We start from the raw sequence: 16,256 nt of genomic DNA, 5'->3' as shown, positions 1-16,256 counted from the left end.
ATTACATTTTTATACACTGCAAATTAAAAGTAGAGGGAAATAATTATAATTTAAATTTATAAATTACTCATAAAACATGAAATTAAGTATACATTAATATAGACATTAGTTTCAAAAACAATTTTAAATTAAATGTATGCACTCCTTCTTTATATGTGAAAAAGAAAGACACAGAATCTATTATTTTCACTAAAATTAAAGTAAGGAATTGCTTATTTGATAGATCAATAGCCAGAAGCCTATATTGCACAGATATGAAAACAAACAAATTATTCCTTACCTTTAATTCAGGAGTTATTGCTGTCTTTGATGTGGATGCTCCGGTAAAGTATGCCCTTAATTTATTAACACGTTTAGCCTGGCGCCGATTTGCTGTCCTATCCTTTCAGCCATTTGGCTGGCCTTTTTTCTGTTCAGACATTCAGAAGTTTAGCTAATAAAAGTCCCTCAGATCAATGGCAACGAAATGAAAATTCCAGTGACCGACACTGGCCAAACAAAAATTCCAGTGCCTGTCACCAGGGACCGCTGCCTGCCGCATGGAAAGTTCACTGCTGGTCCCCAGGGATCGACGGCAGCCACATGAAGAGTTCATTGCCGGTCCCAACCACATGGAAAGTTCACCGCCGTGCTCAACGTGTTAATAAGGGTCATGCTATAGGTTTGTTAATTCGAAATAATCCAATAAAAGTAGAATCGTCAGCATCAAATGCGTTATTTTTATTGTGAAACTCTCAGAGTTTTTTGTCAATCTTAAGAAACTAAAATATCCATTACGTACACTTCCTATAACTATCTGTGACCTTCAGCATCATCAGTTTATCTCTACAACGATAGTCAGAAAGTTATAACAGCAGCTACACAGGTGACAGAAAAATTTCCGACGCATCGATCTTTGTAATGATTGAGACGACATGAGACTTGGTCTTTGTCGAGTAGATCACAAAAAAAAAACGACCTATTCTTTCATCTCGACGGTGTCCAGATTAGGGCCCTTGTTTTCGCTTGCCATGTCTGATTGTTTTCGAGTCATGTTTGTGTGTCGATCTTTTTGAGTAGCAGCATTCTGTGTCCACAAATAAGAGTAACAAACAGTATTTGCTTGAGAAAATAAGAGTTCTTGAGTCAAAAGTGAGTGAAAGTGCCTGAATATGGCATCTTTCTGCTATAATGGAAATTAGGTGGTATAATTAATAAAACTTAATCGGAATAACTAAAGCAGATGAGAGATATCTGTGCTTGTAAAGGCAGCAAATCTGTGCTTCTAAAAGATAAAGCAGATGAGAGATTCTTGATATATTTTTATGCTTAACCTGCTGTCATATGGAGTCAGTGGGCACTTGTGATGTAATAACTCACAGGAAATTTCATTTCTGAAACAGTATGTCTGATAAATTGTCTTTCTTATAAAATTTAACAAGTTGACTTGAGGTTTGATTAAAGTATCAGTATTATAGCTTTTAAACGTTTTCTTCAGAAACCTTTCTAATTTTTATATGTGCATTTTATTAGCTGTGTTATTTTACTAAATATATTTGTAAAGTCTCCTGAATTATTTTAAAATATTTTACTTTCAATTTTCAGCGTTTCTATCGATATCATGACAGATTAGAACAGAAGGCTATTACAGATAGTAGGACAAGTTCAAGCCAGCCTCCTTATTGCAAAATTTTATGCAAGGTATTTTCATTTCTAGAATATTCATATTCTTGTTTATATTAGTTTGAGATGAGAAGTTTCATGTAAATTAAAGATTCATATGCTTTAGAATTTCCATGCATTAAAACTTCTAAATTTTCTGTAAGCTGAGCATTTTACACTGTATGCAGTAAAGACTTTTCACTTACATGCAGCAGAAATGACTAAACTGCATGTGTTTTCTCAAAGGCATAACGAATTTAGTGCTATAAAACTGAAAGAAATATAAAATTTCTTCATAAAAGAGAATAAAATAGATGTTATAACACTTTTTTTCCTTCAAAGCATATCATACAACTTCTTAACATGATGTTTTATGGATTCTCTCATAGCAAAAGAAATTAGCTGTTTGCACACTAAAAGTACTGTAATTTTAAAAATGCTTGCAGTAAATACTGTTGCCAGTATTGTAGAATCAGCATCAGTTGCTCCAAGTACTAATGAAAGTAATGTTAACAAACTGCACACTGTGATATAATAACAAAAACAGCAGTAATAATTACTTCATCGATTTCTATTTTAGAATGCAGGAATAATACTTCAGAAGGGTTATTGTATGAATGAGTATTTTATAAACAAAATTTTAAATGGAAAAATTGGTTATTCCTTGAGCCATTGCTACGAATATGTTGGAAAAATTTAAAGGTGTAACATGATTTATCAAAACGCATTAACCAGCTGTGATCATCCAATGTTGTCCATGCAACATGCTGCGTATACTTGCAAGAAAAAGCTACGCAGCTGTAATCATCTGTGGTTGTACATGCAATTTCTGGGGAAAAAAAAAAAAAAAAAACTGCTGAAAAATTAATTGGTTTAGAAATAGAAATGTTGTCATCTGATATAAATATTTATTTAGAAAAATGTTCAAAAAGGAAGCATTATAACTATACAAGTATTATATATTGCTATGGGTACAAATAACTTGAGCTAGCTCAATTCCAGTTAAAATAAGGGATTACCTAAATTCCAAAGTGAATTTTCACTAAAAAAATTTTTAACTTAAAACTGACAAGCAAACAGACACAGAAGTAAAATCACTTTAAATTTATTTAATCTTACCACTTCTCTGATGGATTAAATTAATACACAAAACATAAACTTACCAACCTGTTTCACAATTTCTATGAATTCAACGACATAATCTAACCTGAATAGAGACTACAAGATTTGCCTAGACTATGGAAGAAATTAAAACAAATAGCTTACAAAATCTGAATCTATATCCTCAGTCTACCAATATCCATATCAAGACTAGCATAAGAGTCGCGTAGAGGCAACATTTGACTCGAGAAGGTAGCAGCTAGACTTTATAATAAAAACTGCTTGCCTCTGAAATCTACATAAATTCAGGAATGAGTAAACCATATAGTGAAATGAGGCAGAAGGGGAGAAAGTAAATTTATATTTCGTTAAACTTATGCCACAGCAGTCAGACATTAATGCAAATGAAGACAAAAAAAGATGAGCAAAATGTTAAATGTTGCAGCAAATTATATTTATTAGTTTTGAAAGCTTGAACTTTTAATGAATTTGCTGACTTTGTAAAACCATCTTTAATTTCTGAAGATGTTGCAGAAGCCAATCTAAAACCTGTTCCATTTAAATGGTGTACTTAAAAAAAATTTCACTATTGGGACAACATTGAGATATTAAAAAAATGCCCAGTTGAATAAAAATGAAGCAAAATTATTTTTAAATTTTGCACTGGCTTTTTTTTTTCCTGTAGCTGCATACTCGTATGTAGTAGATAAATTTTCTTTAAATGACCAATTTTTGGAAACATGCTGAAGTTACTGGTATGAATTTAACCACTTGTGCTAAAAAGACGAGCCACACACGCCAAGATGCTTTTGTCTCAAACCGTGTGCCACGTGAACACTGCATCAATAGGCATTTATCGCAAAAATGAAAATAACGTGCACGCGTCACCTAACAACGAGATTGTTTATTCCTCGAGTTACAGCTCTGGATTGAACTCGCAGACGCAGAGCGGCGTAAATGAGACACTTTACTGCTTGTTATATTGTAGCGCACGGCACCGCAACCATGAAGTTTAGTCGTAGCGCAAGTGGTTAAAGACTGAAGGTTTATTTTTGTACATTTGTTTCATAGTGAAATAATTTTCCATCCATAATTGATGGAAAATATTTTGACCAAATAAATTTGAATTATCTTTGTATCAAGTAGATATATTAAAAGAAGCTGGAAGTTTAGGTATTGATATAGCATTAAGAGAAATTACAAAATTAAAAATATTAAAGGGTGTATAAAATACATAGTATTGCTAGTTTTGATGCTTGCAGCTTTATAATACTTGATTCAATTTGCAACCTTTGGGGGAAAAATTCTGTTATCAGAAAGAATTTAAGTATAAAAACTCTTAAAGCAGTTGTCATCGAAAAAGTAAATTTCTGGCAAATGAATTGTGTTATTAGATTGATTGCTGTGCTAGTTTGTAAGAAAATCTCAGTCATACCATGCACCAATTGTTTCTGATAGTAAGAGTTTAGAATAGCTAGAACAAAACATTTTGGGACATGCATTCAGTTGAAAATCTTTCCTCAAGAATGAAGTATCTTAGAAAGCATGTTGAATTCGAAAATTATTTCTTCTGTAGAGATGAATAATTAAAAACATTTTTTATGCATGTTAAAATTGTTGCCTTAGTTTCTTTGAAATGCCTAAAAGAAAAATGGAAGAGTTATTTTTAAGTGAATCGTATAGCAATGAAGAAGAAACCTGTTATGAATTATGAAAATTCGAATAATAGCTATGAGAAACAGCCGATATTTTTCAGAAAGATATTTATAAAATATAATTATATAGTTGTCAGATTCTCATTTGGATACTGATAAATGAATTGATAATAAATGTGGTGTAGGTAATCATATTTTACAAGAATTGGCTGTTTAGGAAGAAAGAAAAATTGATACCAAAGAAAGCACAGTTCAGTTTAGTGAATGGAATGAGTTTAGTTGATGGCAACAGTCATTTTCATTTCTTACTTTCACCATTCAACAGTAATTTTTTCAGATACCTGCTATGCCTCATAAGTACTCAAATAAACGTCACCTGAATATGCAGCATAATCAGAATTTTTGCCCTCATCTGGATACAGGTGACACAGCAGTCCACATGTCATAGAAAAAGATTCTCTGATTCAAAATCTAGCTTGCTAAATGTGCTGCTTACACATTTTTGCATTCATAATTTATATTTTTATAATGATTATATGTATCTTTTTGTCTTTATTTAAAAATTGTTTTAAAATATCTCTATAGAAATCAGAATCCAAAAGCCTCATGACGATTTATGGTTTATTGATTTTGATAACCCTTTTGTATGATTATTTATGATTGAAAATATTCACTTCATAAATATATTAGATTTAGTGATATTTCTGATTGAGTAATAACAGTTCTAATTAAATATGTACATAATTTATAAGCCATATTTTGTATTTTATAATGTTTTCACGAATGTTGACTGATTATTTACAAAAAATATACCTTACATGTCCATTTTCATAGTTGTAGAAATGTACATGCATTGACTACTACCAAGTTTTGCTGTAGGCTGGAATCTACGCTAAGTATATAGCATTTTAATTATAATGATTTTTTTTTTCAGATATGGCCTCAGTGTTTCAATGTCTTTTTTGTGTTCTTTGTCACTCTGACTATCTTCCCTGCAATTCATGCTGAAATAAAACCTATAGATCCTAATTTTATAATTCCAGGTAAGAATGTTATGAGTTATATATAGTATTTTTTATACTGATACTATGAGAAGTTTATAAAATATAGGCTATGGTAGCATTCAAATCATATTTCGACTTTGCACAGTACATTTGGCATAATGTTTGTACATGCCAGATGGTGTGATGTGGCATTATTCTAATGAGCTGCTATTTCTGTGTATTTTTTTAATAAGAAGAACTGGACTGTTGAGTATCTCCATTGAAGCATTTTGTAGTATAATTATTCTATGATACCTTTTTTTATGAATAATAACCTTTCTGTAGCTTCTTATTGGGTATCTCGAGCAAGTTTTCCAAACATGGCCAATATGGTGGCAAGAAATTTGCCACCCGTATTCACTCGTAATCAGGCACAAACCTTTGTCCACCACTACATGAGGTGAATAATGTATAATTACATTAGAGAAGATTTGCCTCTGTGTGGGAGGTATGGAAGGGGTCGGTCAGTTGTATAGCAGCACCCGTAGCATTACATGATTTGTTGTTACATGAATGACTTTCCTCTTTTCCAGAATTTGCCCCCTGATAATTCTATTAACTTTTCTTAACTTATATTTAATATAAAAATAGTTTTCTTTCTTTTCATTCTTTCTTTGCACAGTGGAAATTTTGCTAGTAATAAATAAAAAGCATTTGCTTTTGGTTTGATTTTTCTAATATGCTATGAATCCTGCTATCCTGCTGCGTTATGTATTATTCTTATGTGTTTAATTTTTTTTTACATTGAAAGCAAAATGTGTCTCTTTCATACGATTAAGTCAAAAAATATCTAACAATCTGATGAATTTTTATTACTCTTACTTACTATTAATTCATTCTTGAAATTAATCTCAAATGCAGTGTTAGCAGTGTGAGCTTTCAAGGAAACACAGTATCGACTTTCGAGGAAGGTCTTCTAGCATTAAATTTCAAATTGATTTGGAAAAAAGAGCTGATTCTATGATGTATAAGAAACAGGTTTTAATGAAATTAGTTGCTAAATCTATAAAGTTGAGGCTAAAAGCAATATGGGAGGCTTTTCATCACTGAAGGCAAACCTCTTGACAAGAATTTAATATTTTGAAATTTTTGGAAGCTGGAAAGTGCTTCAATCAAATACAGTTCTTCACAAAATACAGTTAGTTATATTTGCATACTTTTTGCAGGTTCCCCCCCCCAGTTTTCAGTCACATCATGCATTTCTAAATGGGCTGAATCAATTGCAGTTTTTATGTACTATTTTTATATAGCAATTTCACTGATTTATTGAAAACTTTTTTTTTATGTTTTACTAGTTTGCTATCTAAACTTGGAAGATTTTGGTAATAGTTTTAACAAGTTTACATGAAAGTTCATTTGAATTCTCATTTGGTGCACAAATCGAAGTTATATCTACTTCTTGTGTTGGTATTTATATTTAGTTAAATAAATGTAACTGTTGGAAGCCATTATATTGTTTTCATAATTTTATCACATCTGAGCTGTATGTTTACTTTTTAACTGTTAATAATGATTATCACATCAAATGTAATATTTGAGCTGCATGGATGTATGGGAGCAATATAAAGTATGCATCTTCAAACAGGCGATTTAGGATTTCTTCGAAGTTGTAGCCAGATTTCTCAAAGATTAAATGCCTTCTTTGCTTAACTTCGTTAAGGTAATTAGTATTGCAAAAAGAATGTGTATCTTCTGATACTTATTGTTGAAAGAGTGTGAGCACACATTGACTGAAAACAAATATGTTTATAACAATAAAGAAACAATACACAACTAGAAAGCTCATAAAAAGAGGTTTCCAAATTAAAATTTTGCAGATGCATGACTTAAAAGTTTAGAAATTTGCAAAATCTCCTCAAAGTACCAATTCCCTCCCATTGTTAAGTCTCCCTCCTTTAGAATTTTAGCAGACAGCTTTTTCATCATTAAAAAATATATATATTTCAGAAAATTTGAGAGTTTGGTGCTAAATTGTAAGCCTTATTAACTTGTTTTCTTTTAAAATCTTTTTTCTGAACAACTTGCATATTATACCGGGGGGGAGGGCAAATAGAGAATAGAGTTACTGTTTTCTGAGCCTTTTTTTATTTGCCCCACCTTATATAAGATATGTTTGATTGCTTTGCCAAGATTAGGGAGGATTTGCCTATGTTCTGAATTAAAGTTCAGATGCATCAAATCAAAAAAACTAATGTGTTAAATAAAAATTCTACTTTGCACTAATTTTGGTATTTGTTTATAAGAAACAAAGTTGTTTTGCTCCTGTAATATAGGGCAATTTTAATTCCTACTGTATGTGAATAAGAATTGGTAAGTATCAGAATAAGTTAACATTGTATGATATTGTAATTACATTGTATACGAGCAAAATATAAAGACTCCTTCTATAGGGTAAGCATTCTGTTTACTTATTGGCAAGTAGTGGATCTGTGACCTGTTATAAAATAATGATGTTTTCATCTGAAGGTCGTTTTAAAATTGGGTCCATTAGTGGCCAAGCAGTCAAGTTGCCAAATACTGGTAACTCATCCTGAGTTCAATTCCAGGTGAACAGGCTGGCTATATGACTGTTTTCTTGATTTTCCCCATGTTTAATATGGATACAAGCTAGTTTCCCTTTGAAAGCCCTCCATAAAGGCATCTCTTCCTTTAGGCAGATAGTCCTTGCATGCTTTACCATAATCAAAGAAATGGAACCAAACCAAATTGGTTTAAAATTGTACCTAGAGAATAGCAGTAACATTTTCTTCTGTGTTTAATTACGAATTTTAAGATAAAGCTTGAGTTTGTAGCTTATTTCATAATGAGGGATCTCATTAGGTATTAGCTGAAGTATACTTAAATCATTAATTATTCTTGCTGCTAGACTAGCTAGAAATACCTGTATTTTTTGCCATTTCTTGCTGGCTGTTGTATTATTAGGTAAACTTGATAACACCTAGTGTACTAGCTAATATGGAGTAATATAAAATGAGGCCTGTGAGGCCATGGCATTGTTCTTATTATCTTGTGTGACTGGCTAGCTTTAGCAAATCTGTACTAATAGCATATTTAGCATTCTTTCAGCTGTTTCTATGTGGAAATTGTATACCTTTGCGTTTGGCTTTGGACTGAAAATTAAACAAACTAGCAAACTGCATTAAATATGAGGTTTTCATACTCATTTTCAGATTTTTAAAATTTGTGGAAAGTATAGTTTTGTCATGAAGGATGGACTAAAATTTGTGTTTTGAGTAATTTAAAATCAAAATGTAATAGTTGCTTGAATCTGAAGATAACTCATTTGTGAGTGTAAAAATTCCACAATGCGTATAGCTTTGAATGTGTACGAAATGGTCTGTGCATTTAAAAACTGTTCGCTGATAAAATAACTTGATCTAAGCGGTGAGGAGACAAAAATGAAGTAATATATTAGTATGAAGTGCTAAGTATTGCATGCAGAGTGGCAGTGCATACAGATATTCAGTCTGGCATATAGACCTATGCCATCCTGCAGAAGGTTCTGTAAGAGCAAATTCTTGCACGTTGTGAGATGGATGTGTTTGGTATCCTAAAATGGCTGTTTTGGGTCTAGAGATCAGTGTCTGCATGTAAACATACACAAGAGATTTCATCATGTGTGGGCAGATATCTATCTAAAAGAGAGCCATTGACAGACATTGTTGGTGCACCAGGTCATATGATGTACTGATCAAGCAGTAACTCTTTCACATCAGCAGAGGCCAAAATCTGCTTCATTCAATCTAAAATGCCCATATGTATGTATGTATGTTTGTTGCAACGAATTTCCTTCCTCCATGCCAAGTAGAATGTTAAAGTGTTAATAATAACCTACTTAAGCAAAGCGAAAACTTCTCTTGGAATTTTCATGCACTTTCACCGTGTGCGTTTTTCCTTAGGAGAGGATTGCAACTTCCAGCATCAATTGCTAAACAAAGGAGAAGGAAGCTGCATTCAGATAAGAGAACTACTTTTAGTCGCTTCAAAATAATAATTGGCATGTCATTTAACAACACTCAAAAGCAATGAGCTATGCACCGACGTGATGGGAGAAAGAACCAGGTGGAAAATAATTCAGCCATTCAGGCGACCTGCCGATGTCTGAATAGTTGGGCAATTTGGGGAACTTCTGTGTGAAAAAGTTAATGTGACCCAAAGGATCAGTAGGTGACCAGGTAACTATAAGCATTGGCTAGCTAGGTGTGATGAACTTAAGGCTACCCTACGATAGCAGGGAGTCGGCAGTGTTGGCCAGACTTCTTCCGTTGGTGAATTCTGTGGTTATCCAGGGCAACTTAAAATCATGAATCATCATTAAATATGCTATGTCTGCAGATTAATGCACTCTGAGTTTCATGACTGCAACTGTCTTAGGTAATTCAGTGTAGTCAAGCTCTTGCTGGATTTCTTTTAACAGAGTTTCATGAGAGAGTACATTCAGATGATGCAAATAAATGGTTATAAATGGCAAGTAGCTTTCACTTTGTACGGTCCTCTTGAGAAATGTGTCCTAGGTCTACTGCAATCATGATGGTGAGGGTTAACCCTGTTGAAAATGCCAGTCAAAATAACATTGTCAGTGTTACTAGTCTGACTCTTATATTGGACAATGTGGTGCAACCAGCTTGCATCCCTGAAAGTGGCAGTGGTAGTATGATGTTCACCAAAGTTGCTAACTCTGTACTGTCCATACTTTGATTTTCAAAGCATCATTTGCAGACAACCCTGCAATATAAGCAGTCTGAATTAATACAGCATCCATACTGTATGTGTTTTGGAGTGCGTGTTTCTCAGGCATGCCAAACACACAGAAGTTCAACATGTATTTTCTGTCCTTTGTATATTTAAGTGTGTTTTTAAACAGTATGTTTTCCTAGCATACCTATCCATTGTAAAAATAAGAGCACTTGCAAGTATGTTATATTCTGTGAAGTTACGAGGCTTGAGTTGAGGTAAAATGTTTTTGACATATAACAGATAAGCTATAGATGGGAGAAAAGAAATTTAATTACACAAATTAATTTAAATTGGATCTCGTAACTTTATTACAACTTTATTTGTGCAGATAGAAAAGTGTACCTTTTATTACTAATTTTGTTTTCTCAATATTAAATTGATAATTAATAAATTTTTTCTTTACATTTTATCATATTTCTTTTACAGATGTTTATTTTACACCAATTACTACCTATCTCTGCTTTAATTTCTTTGCAATGGTTGGGAGTATGGTCCCTAACTGGATAAAATGGGTGAGCATTTATTAATTATACAGTATCTAGCTAAATTTTTAATAAGATTAGTTAATTATGCAAATTATTATTGCTAAAATTGTTAATGTAACTGAATGTGTGTAACATGTGTCCAATTTCAAAGTTGGATTCCTGGTAAGTTTTTAACTTTTCAACAAGGTTTTTAACAAGGAATGTCTTCCAGCATTGAACTGTGTTTTCTCAAAAAAAGTATATTTGAATTTATGCATATAGAAATGCATAACATTGAAAATACTGGCTGTTAATATTCTAAAGCAAAAAATATGAAATATGGAGTTTCTGATCACCAATGAAATTTCTATGAATTTTGGCAGAATTTTACATTTTGTCAAATCTCTAAGATAACAATAGTGGGCAAAACTTAAACACCAAATCCATTTTTCAACATACAACCATGAAATTGTTGAAAAGGGCTTTTTGTGATCAGTACAATGAAAAGGTAACTCAGTAGAAAGGTGATGCGTATGTAAATATCAGCTTCATGATGTAACAGGGTAGTATATCAGGCATACAAAAGGCAAGGGGTCTGCGTGCACAGTGCAAGGCAACTTGAAAAGAAAAAGGAGCATTTTTAGGTATTCTCCTCCAACTGAAAATAAGATTGTGTGTCTAGTATGGCTACAAGAAAACATCAAGACACATTTCCACATGGTTGAATGATTAGCAAGCTTGAGGAATGGCATATTTAATGTCAAACTCCCAAGGGTATGAAATTGATATGTGTTTTTTCCATTAACTTTGAAAGCCTTCCAAATGATAGGTATAGCTGTAATAAAGTTTGGTGGTGGTGGGCAAAGGAAAACAACTGTGACTGATGACCAGTATATCACTCTGCTGGCAAGAAGGTATTGAAATGCGGCACAGATAGCTAGTGGGCAATATTGCTGAGCAGTTAAATGCGAGAACTGAATGAATTGTTCCAGTTTACTCTGGTCAGACATCTTCATCAAAGTGGCCTATTCGCTTATTCGCCAGATTAGACGCCTCGCCAGTGGAATCATGACCTCTTTACCGAAGAGAATGGTTTCGGTCTGACAAATGATTCTCAACACCAGTTGATATGGAAAGAGTAGGAACATGCTTTCATTCCACTAGCACCAGGGAAATACTTTTGGAGTGATCCTGGCGTGTTTGTATTGGCAGGCGCGACAAAGAGGAGGATGGAATTTAAACAGAGGTTCATTTACCAAAGATCATTACTATTATGAAGTTATCATGTCTTATGTGCATCTTTTCCAGGGTGCCATTAGTCCTAAGTTTCTTTTTATGGATGATAGTGCTCGGCCACATAGGACTCATGCAGTTGAGGAGCTCCTAGAAAGTGAATATATTCACAGAATGGATTGCCAAGCATGCTCGCCTAATTTAAATTCCATTGAAGAGGTGTGGTATACTTAGGGAGACACCTTGTGCTATAATGTCACCCTGCAGAGGACACAAGATGACTGAAATTGATGTTCTTTGAAGAATGGAACTCTTACCCAAAGAGCTATTAAATAATCTGGTACTTAGTTTGACAGATGGTACGGTGGAACCATTTCAGTTAGGGGAAAGTGATATCCTTTACTTAGGCTCTTAGATTTATTGTTCTTCCTCTTGACCAGGCAGTTGTTTTGTATGGACATTATTCTGTCAATAAAGGTGTTTTCTGTTCATGTCTTACTGTATGTCCTATTCAGTTTTTTGCTACTAAACTTTTCTCATCTTTTAAGTACTACATTGCAGCTTTGTATTATGAATTTCATGTCTCTTACTTGATTTTTTGTGAGTTAATCCAAAATCAGAAATGTTACTCAAGTTCTGTGCACTAGTGAAGTAAAATTTGTATATTTGCAATTTTCTATTTACACTGATTTAGCAGTTCTTTTTAATATTTATAGTTTTCTGTGTGTAGCATTTCTCTTGAGTAATTTCAATGTCTTATTGAAAATACTTCAGTTTTTTTTTTTAATAAAACTGTGATTTTTCGCTTATTTGAGCTTTAAACTGATTCAAGGGAGGATGGATACAGTTGATTCTATACACTCAAAAAAAAAAAAAAAAAAAATTATGAAGTTAGAAGTTAACTGCAGAACTTCTATAGATGAGACAGACAGACAAAAAAAAATGTTTTAATCACCATACGTTAACTTCTTATGATGGTTTGCTGCACTTTAAGTTTATATATATATAACTATCTTTCAAGAAAATATCTGCACAAGTTTTGCATTGCATAACGTTGTATCCTGTCTTTTGAAATTTGTTAGAATTATCTTAAAAGAGTGAATCCATACTTAGTAAGTTCAATTTCGAAAAATGTTAAAAATGTTTAACGGGACTTGAATTAAATCATGAATAACAAAATTTCAATTGTAAAAAGAAATAAATTAAAAGCAAGTAATTAAATACAAGTAATCATTGCCATTGATCGGAAATTAGTTGACTTTTAAACCAACTCCTGTTCAATGAACAATAATTAAGAAATAAGTACGAAGGTGTTTCATCCTTTACTCGAGCAATAAGGCGATGCCAAACTGGCAATTCAAGCTAGGCCGAACATTTCTGTGAATAGAAGGGATAGAGAACCAAAGAACTCATTCCGATAAAGCATTTTAGCTAATTCAATTTTGAGTGAAAAGCAATTTCTGCAGTAAAATTGATGTCGCTTGAGTAACTGTCCCCCGACACCCTCGTGTTTATGCATTTTAGTTCAAAACTATTTGTAAAAATTAAACATTGGAAATTGTCATTATGAAATAGAATTCAAAGTAATTGAAATAAACAATAGAAAATTACATAACATAAGAAAAATAATGCAACCTTTGTAAAAACAAATCAAAAAATAAAAAATATTAAAAAAATATGTAAGAAAAGTGAATGTACATGAAGATATAAAGGCCAGAAAAAGCATTAATTAACTTGCGTTCTTTCTAGTGGGGAATGGGTAAAGTGTTTCCTTTGCGTCTGACTCTGAAGGGTTGTGTTTCAGAAATTCTTTCTCGGCAGCGGGGGCTTTGAATTATATCACTCAGTAAGACTTGTGGGAAGTAATTTATGGCAGTGGGAGGGACTAGGAATTCTTGAGGGACATATGTGGTGGAGCTCTTATTTGAGTGAAATCGTCTGTTAAATTTTTTTAAATTTAAATTTTTTATTTTTTTGAAAATAAATTGAATGGAAATTAATTAATTTCTGGCTAATTGTCGTGTCATAACAATTAAGAAATTATGAAAAGGAACAAAGGAATTTTCACTGTCAAAGAGCTATTTGACAGACTAAAGATTATGAAATAGGCCCATTTTTATAGTATAACAGCATAAGTCTGAAGACAATTAGCTTTTTACATTATATACAGCTTAGTAATTACACTATGTATAAAACCTTCAACTGATAGTCATCCAACTTATACCACCTTCTCAGGTTTAGGAACAAATTATCATATCCCTATCAGTTAAATGATTTATAGTGAGTATTTAATGCCTGCTCTTTTAAGGCAATGGTTAATAAATTGATTGGGTATTAGGTTATTTTTGAGAATTTTAATAAGGAGCAAAATTTCACATTGTAGATCTATTGTATCTGTCCAGATATTTTTAATTCGTTGTATTTGATTTATTATTGTATTGTTAATTACTTCTTTGGATATGTTGGAATTCCAATTTATTAATTTGTTAATATTGAAATTGAAGTTTCTTTGTCAAAAAGTAAAATTTTTTTTGTAGTTAATGATTTAAAGATCTAGATAGTCTATGCTATTTTGTGAATTATTAGTTTTATTAAGTGTAAGACAATTTGGATAAATCTCGGAGTGTTCAATTTTATTAAAATTATTAATTGTAATAAGGTCATCAATATATCTGTAAGTGTGCTTTTAGTAATTTAATTCTTGTGGTTGTAGATTTTTTTGGAAGTTAAATTCTTTGATAAATAAGAAGATATTACAGAGCGAGGTACTGGAATGGGATCCCATTGGTAGACCTCTTACTTGTTTAAAAAGTCGATTTTGAAATTTGATGTAGTTAGGAAAAAGTGTGCATTTTAGGTAGGTTTTCCATTTGTTAAGATTCATTATTGTGAGCATATCAGGGAAGAGTTTAGGCAGATCTAATAGACTAGTATAGATTTCTTCTAGAGGAAGTGAGGTATATAATTTTTCAAAGTCATAGCAGTTAATGTTCTGTATATATATATATATATAGAGAGAGAGAGAGAGAGAGAGATTATATGCATTTAAATGCAAGCTGCTGTAACTTTTTTGCTAATTGCTCTATATTGCAAACTTGCATTTAAAAGTGGATGGGTAGGTATTAGGGAAACATTGGATCAGACTTTATTCTAAACTATGCCTTTAATTGGTGGTATCAATACATACAATATGGTCTAGATGATGTTTCAAGATTATATAGCCAGGATATGAAATTATTAGATTGTGTGCAAGAAGTATTAAACTGAAGAAATCTATAATATCCAAGATTTGAAATGAATATTAAAGAAATTACAGTTCAAGAAGGGAAATCTTGCCTCATCAACTGAACAGACAAGCTTTTAAAATTATTCAGATCACATTTGAAAATGAATTCACAGAAAAATAATGAATTTGGAGGAGGGGGAACCAGGGCGTGGATAATATATCACAGGATTATGTTATAGTATTTGAATGTGGTACAGCTACGTGGGCTTTCTGCCTAAGAGAAGGGACAGCTTCATATAGGAGAGGAAAACTGGCTCATATTTATATCAAATATGGAAAAAACCAACTATGCAGCAAACCTATTTGCCTGGGATCAAACCTAAACAGTTGAACTACCAGTATTCAGTGGTCTTATAGACTTGGCTATAGCCGGGGCAACAAGATTATTACAGAAAGGCAGTAGTATTTTGGCTATAAGGTTATACTTCATCTGATACTGGAATTTTACTCTACTAAACAGGCAATGAGTTATCTCTATGTCTAAAATAGCATGACAAGACTTACAAAGGTTAAACAACCGTTTTTTGAGCTGAACTTTCAACAAAACAGGGCATGGCTCATGCTACAGATGGCCAGGGTTTGTGACAGTGCAAATTAAACGAGAACAGTCAGATCAATTTTAACATTGCTTAATAGTCTGAGACTGCACATTAAATACTAAGCCACAAACTAACTGAAATAATTTAATGGGGCATAGGTTTAAAATATCAGATGTGGAAGATGACAAAGCCAAGATAGTTTTACATTTAGCTAGAGCTGGTAGAAATCTAACCATGCCTTGCGCTAACTAATCTAATCTTGTGCTGCCAACTCTCTCCAAGATTAAAAAACCTCAGCTTAAATACACCGTGAGCTAAATTTACATTCTGTAGTATGGAAAGAAGTTAAAGATTAGAATCATAATAACTGGTTAGTTTAACTTAAGTACCTTACACAAGTATATCCTCTAAAGTGCTCAAAATAAATCTAGTTAAGTTAAAAAAATTTCCAGCATTTTTATTGTTGGGACAAAGAACTCTGTTTGATGGCTGCAAAAATATTTAAAAAAAAAAAAAAATAGAGTAAAAGAAATAAGGGGCATTTTAAGCAAAACTGG

At 32.4% G+C, this 16,256-nt stretch overlaps 1 protein-coding gene across 3 annotated transcripts in view; it reads left to right on the top strand.

The window, feature by feature from the left end:
• The window catches only part of Ent2 (Equilibrative nucleoside transporter 2), a 269,678-nt gene that overhangs the window by 238,981 nt on the left and 14,441 nt on the right, over positions 1-16,256 (top strand). For all 3 annotated transcript variants that reach the window (XM_085808590.1, XM_085808591.1, XM_035351070.2), the window contains 3 exons: positions 1,585-1,680; positions 5,332-5,440; positions 10,604-10,689. In XM_085808590.1, coding sequence (XP_085664716.1) covers positions 1,585-1,680; positions 5,332-5,440; positions 10,604-10,689 — 291 coding nt within the window. The remainder of the gene's footprint in view (positions 1-1,584; positions 1,681-5,331; positions 5,441-10,603; positions 10,690-16,256) is intronic.

Source organism: Stegodyphus dumicola, chromosome X1 (assembly GCF_044657685.1).
Source record: "Stegodyphus dumicola isolate Sdum_Otavi_A_Nest chromosome X1, ASM4465768v1".
Classification (NCBI taxonomy): Eukaryota; Metazoa; Arthropoda; class Arachnida; order Araneae; family Eresidae; genus Stegodyphus; species Stegodyphus dumicola.
The sequence above is the reverse complement of the archived record's forward strand: the minus strand, read 5'-3'. Positions and strand labels throughout refer to the sequence as shown.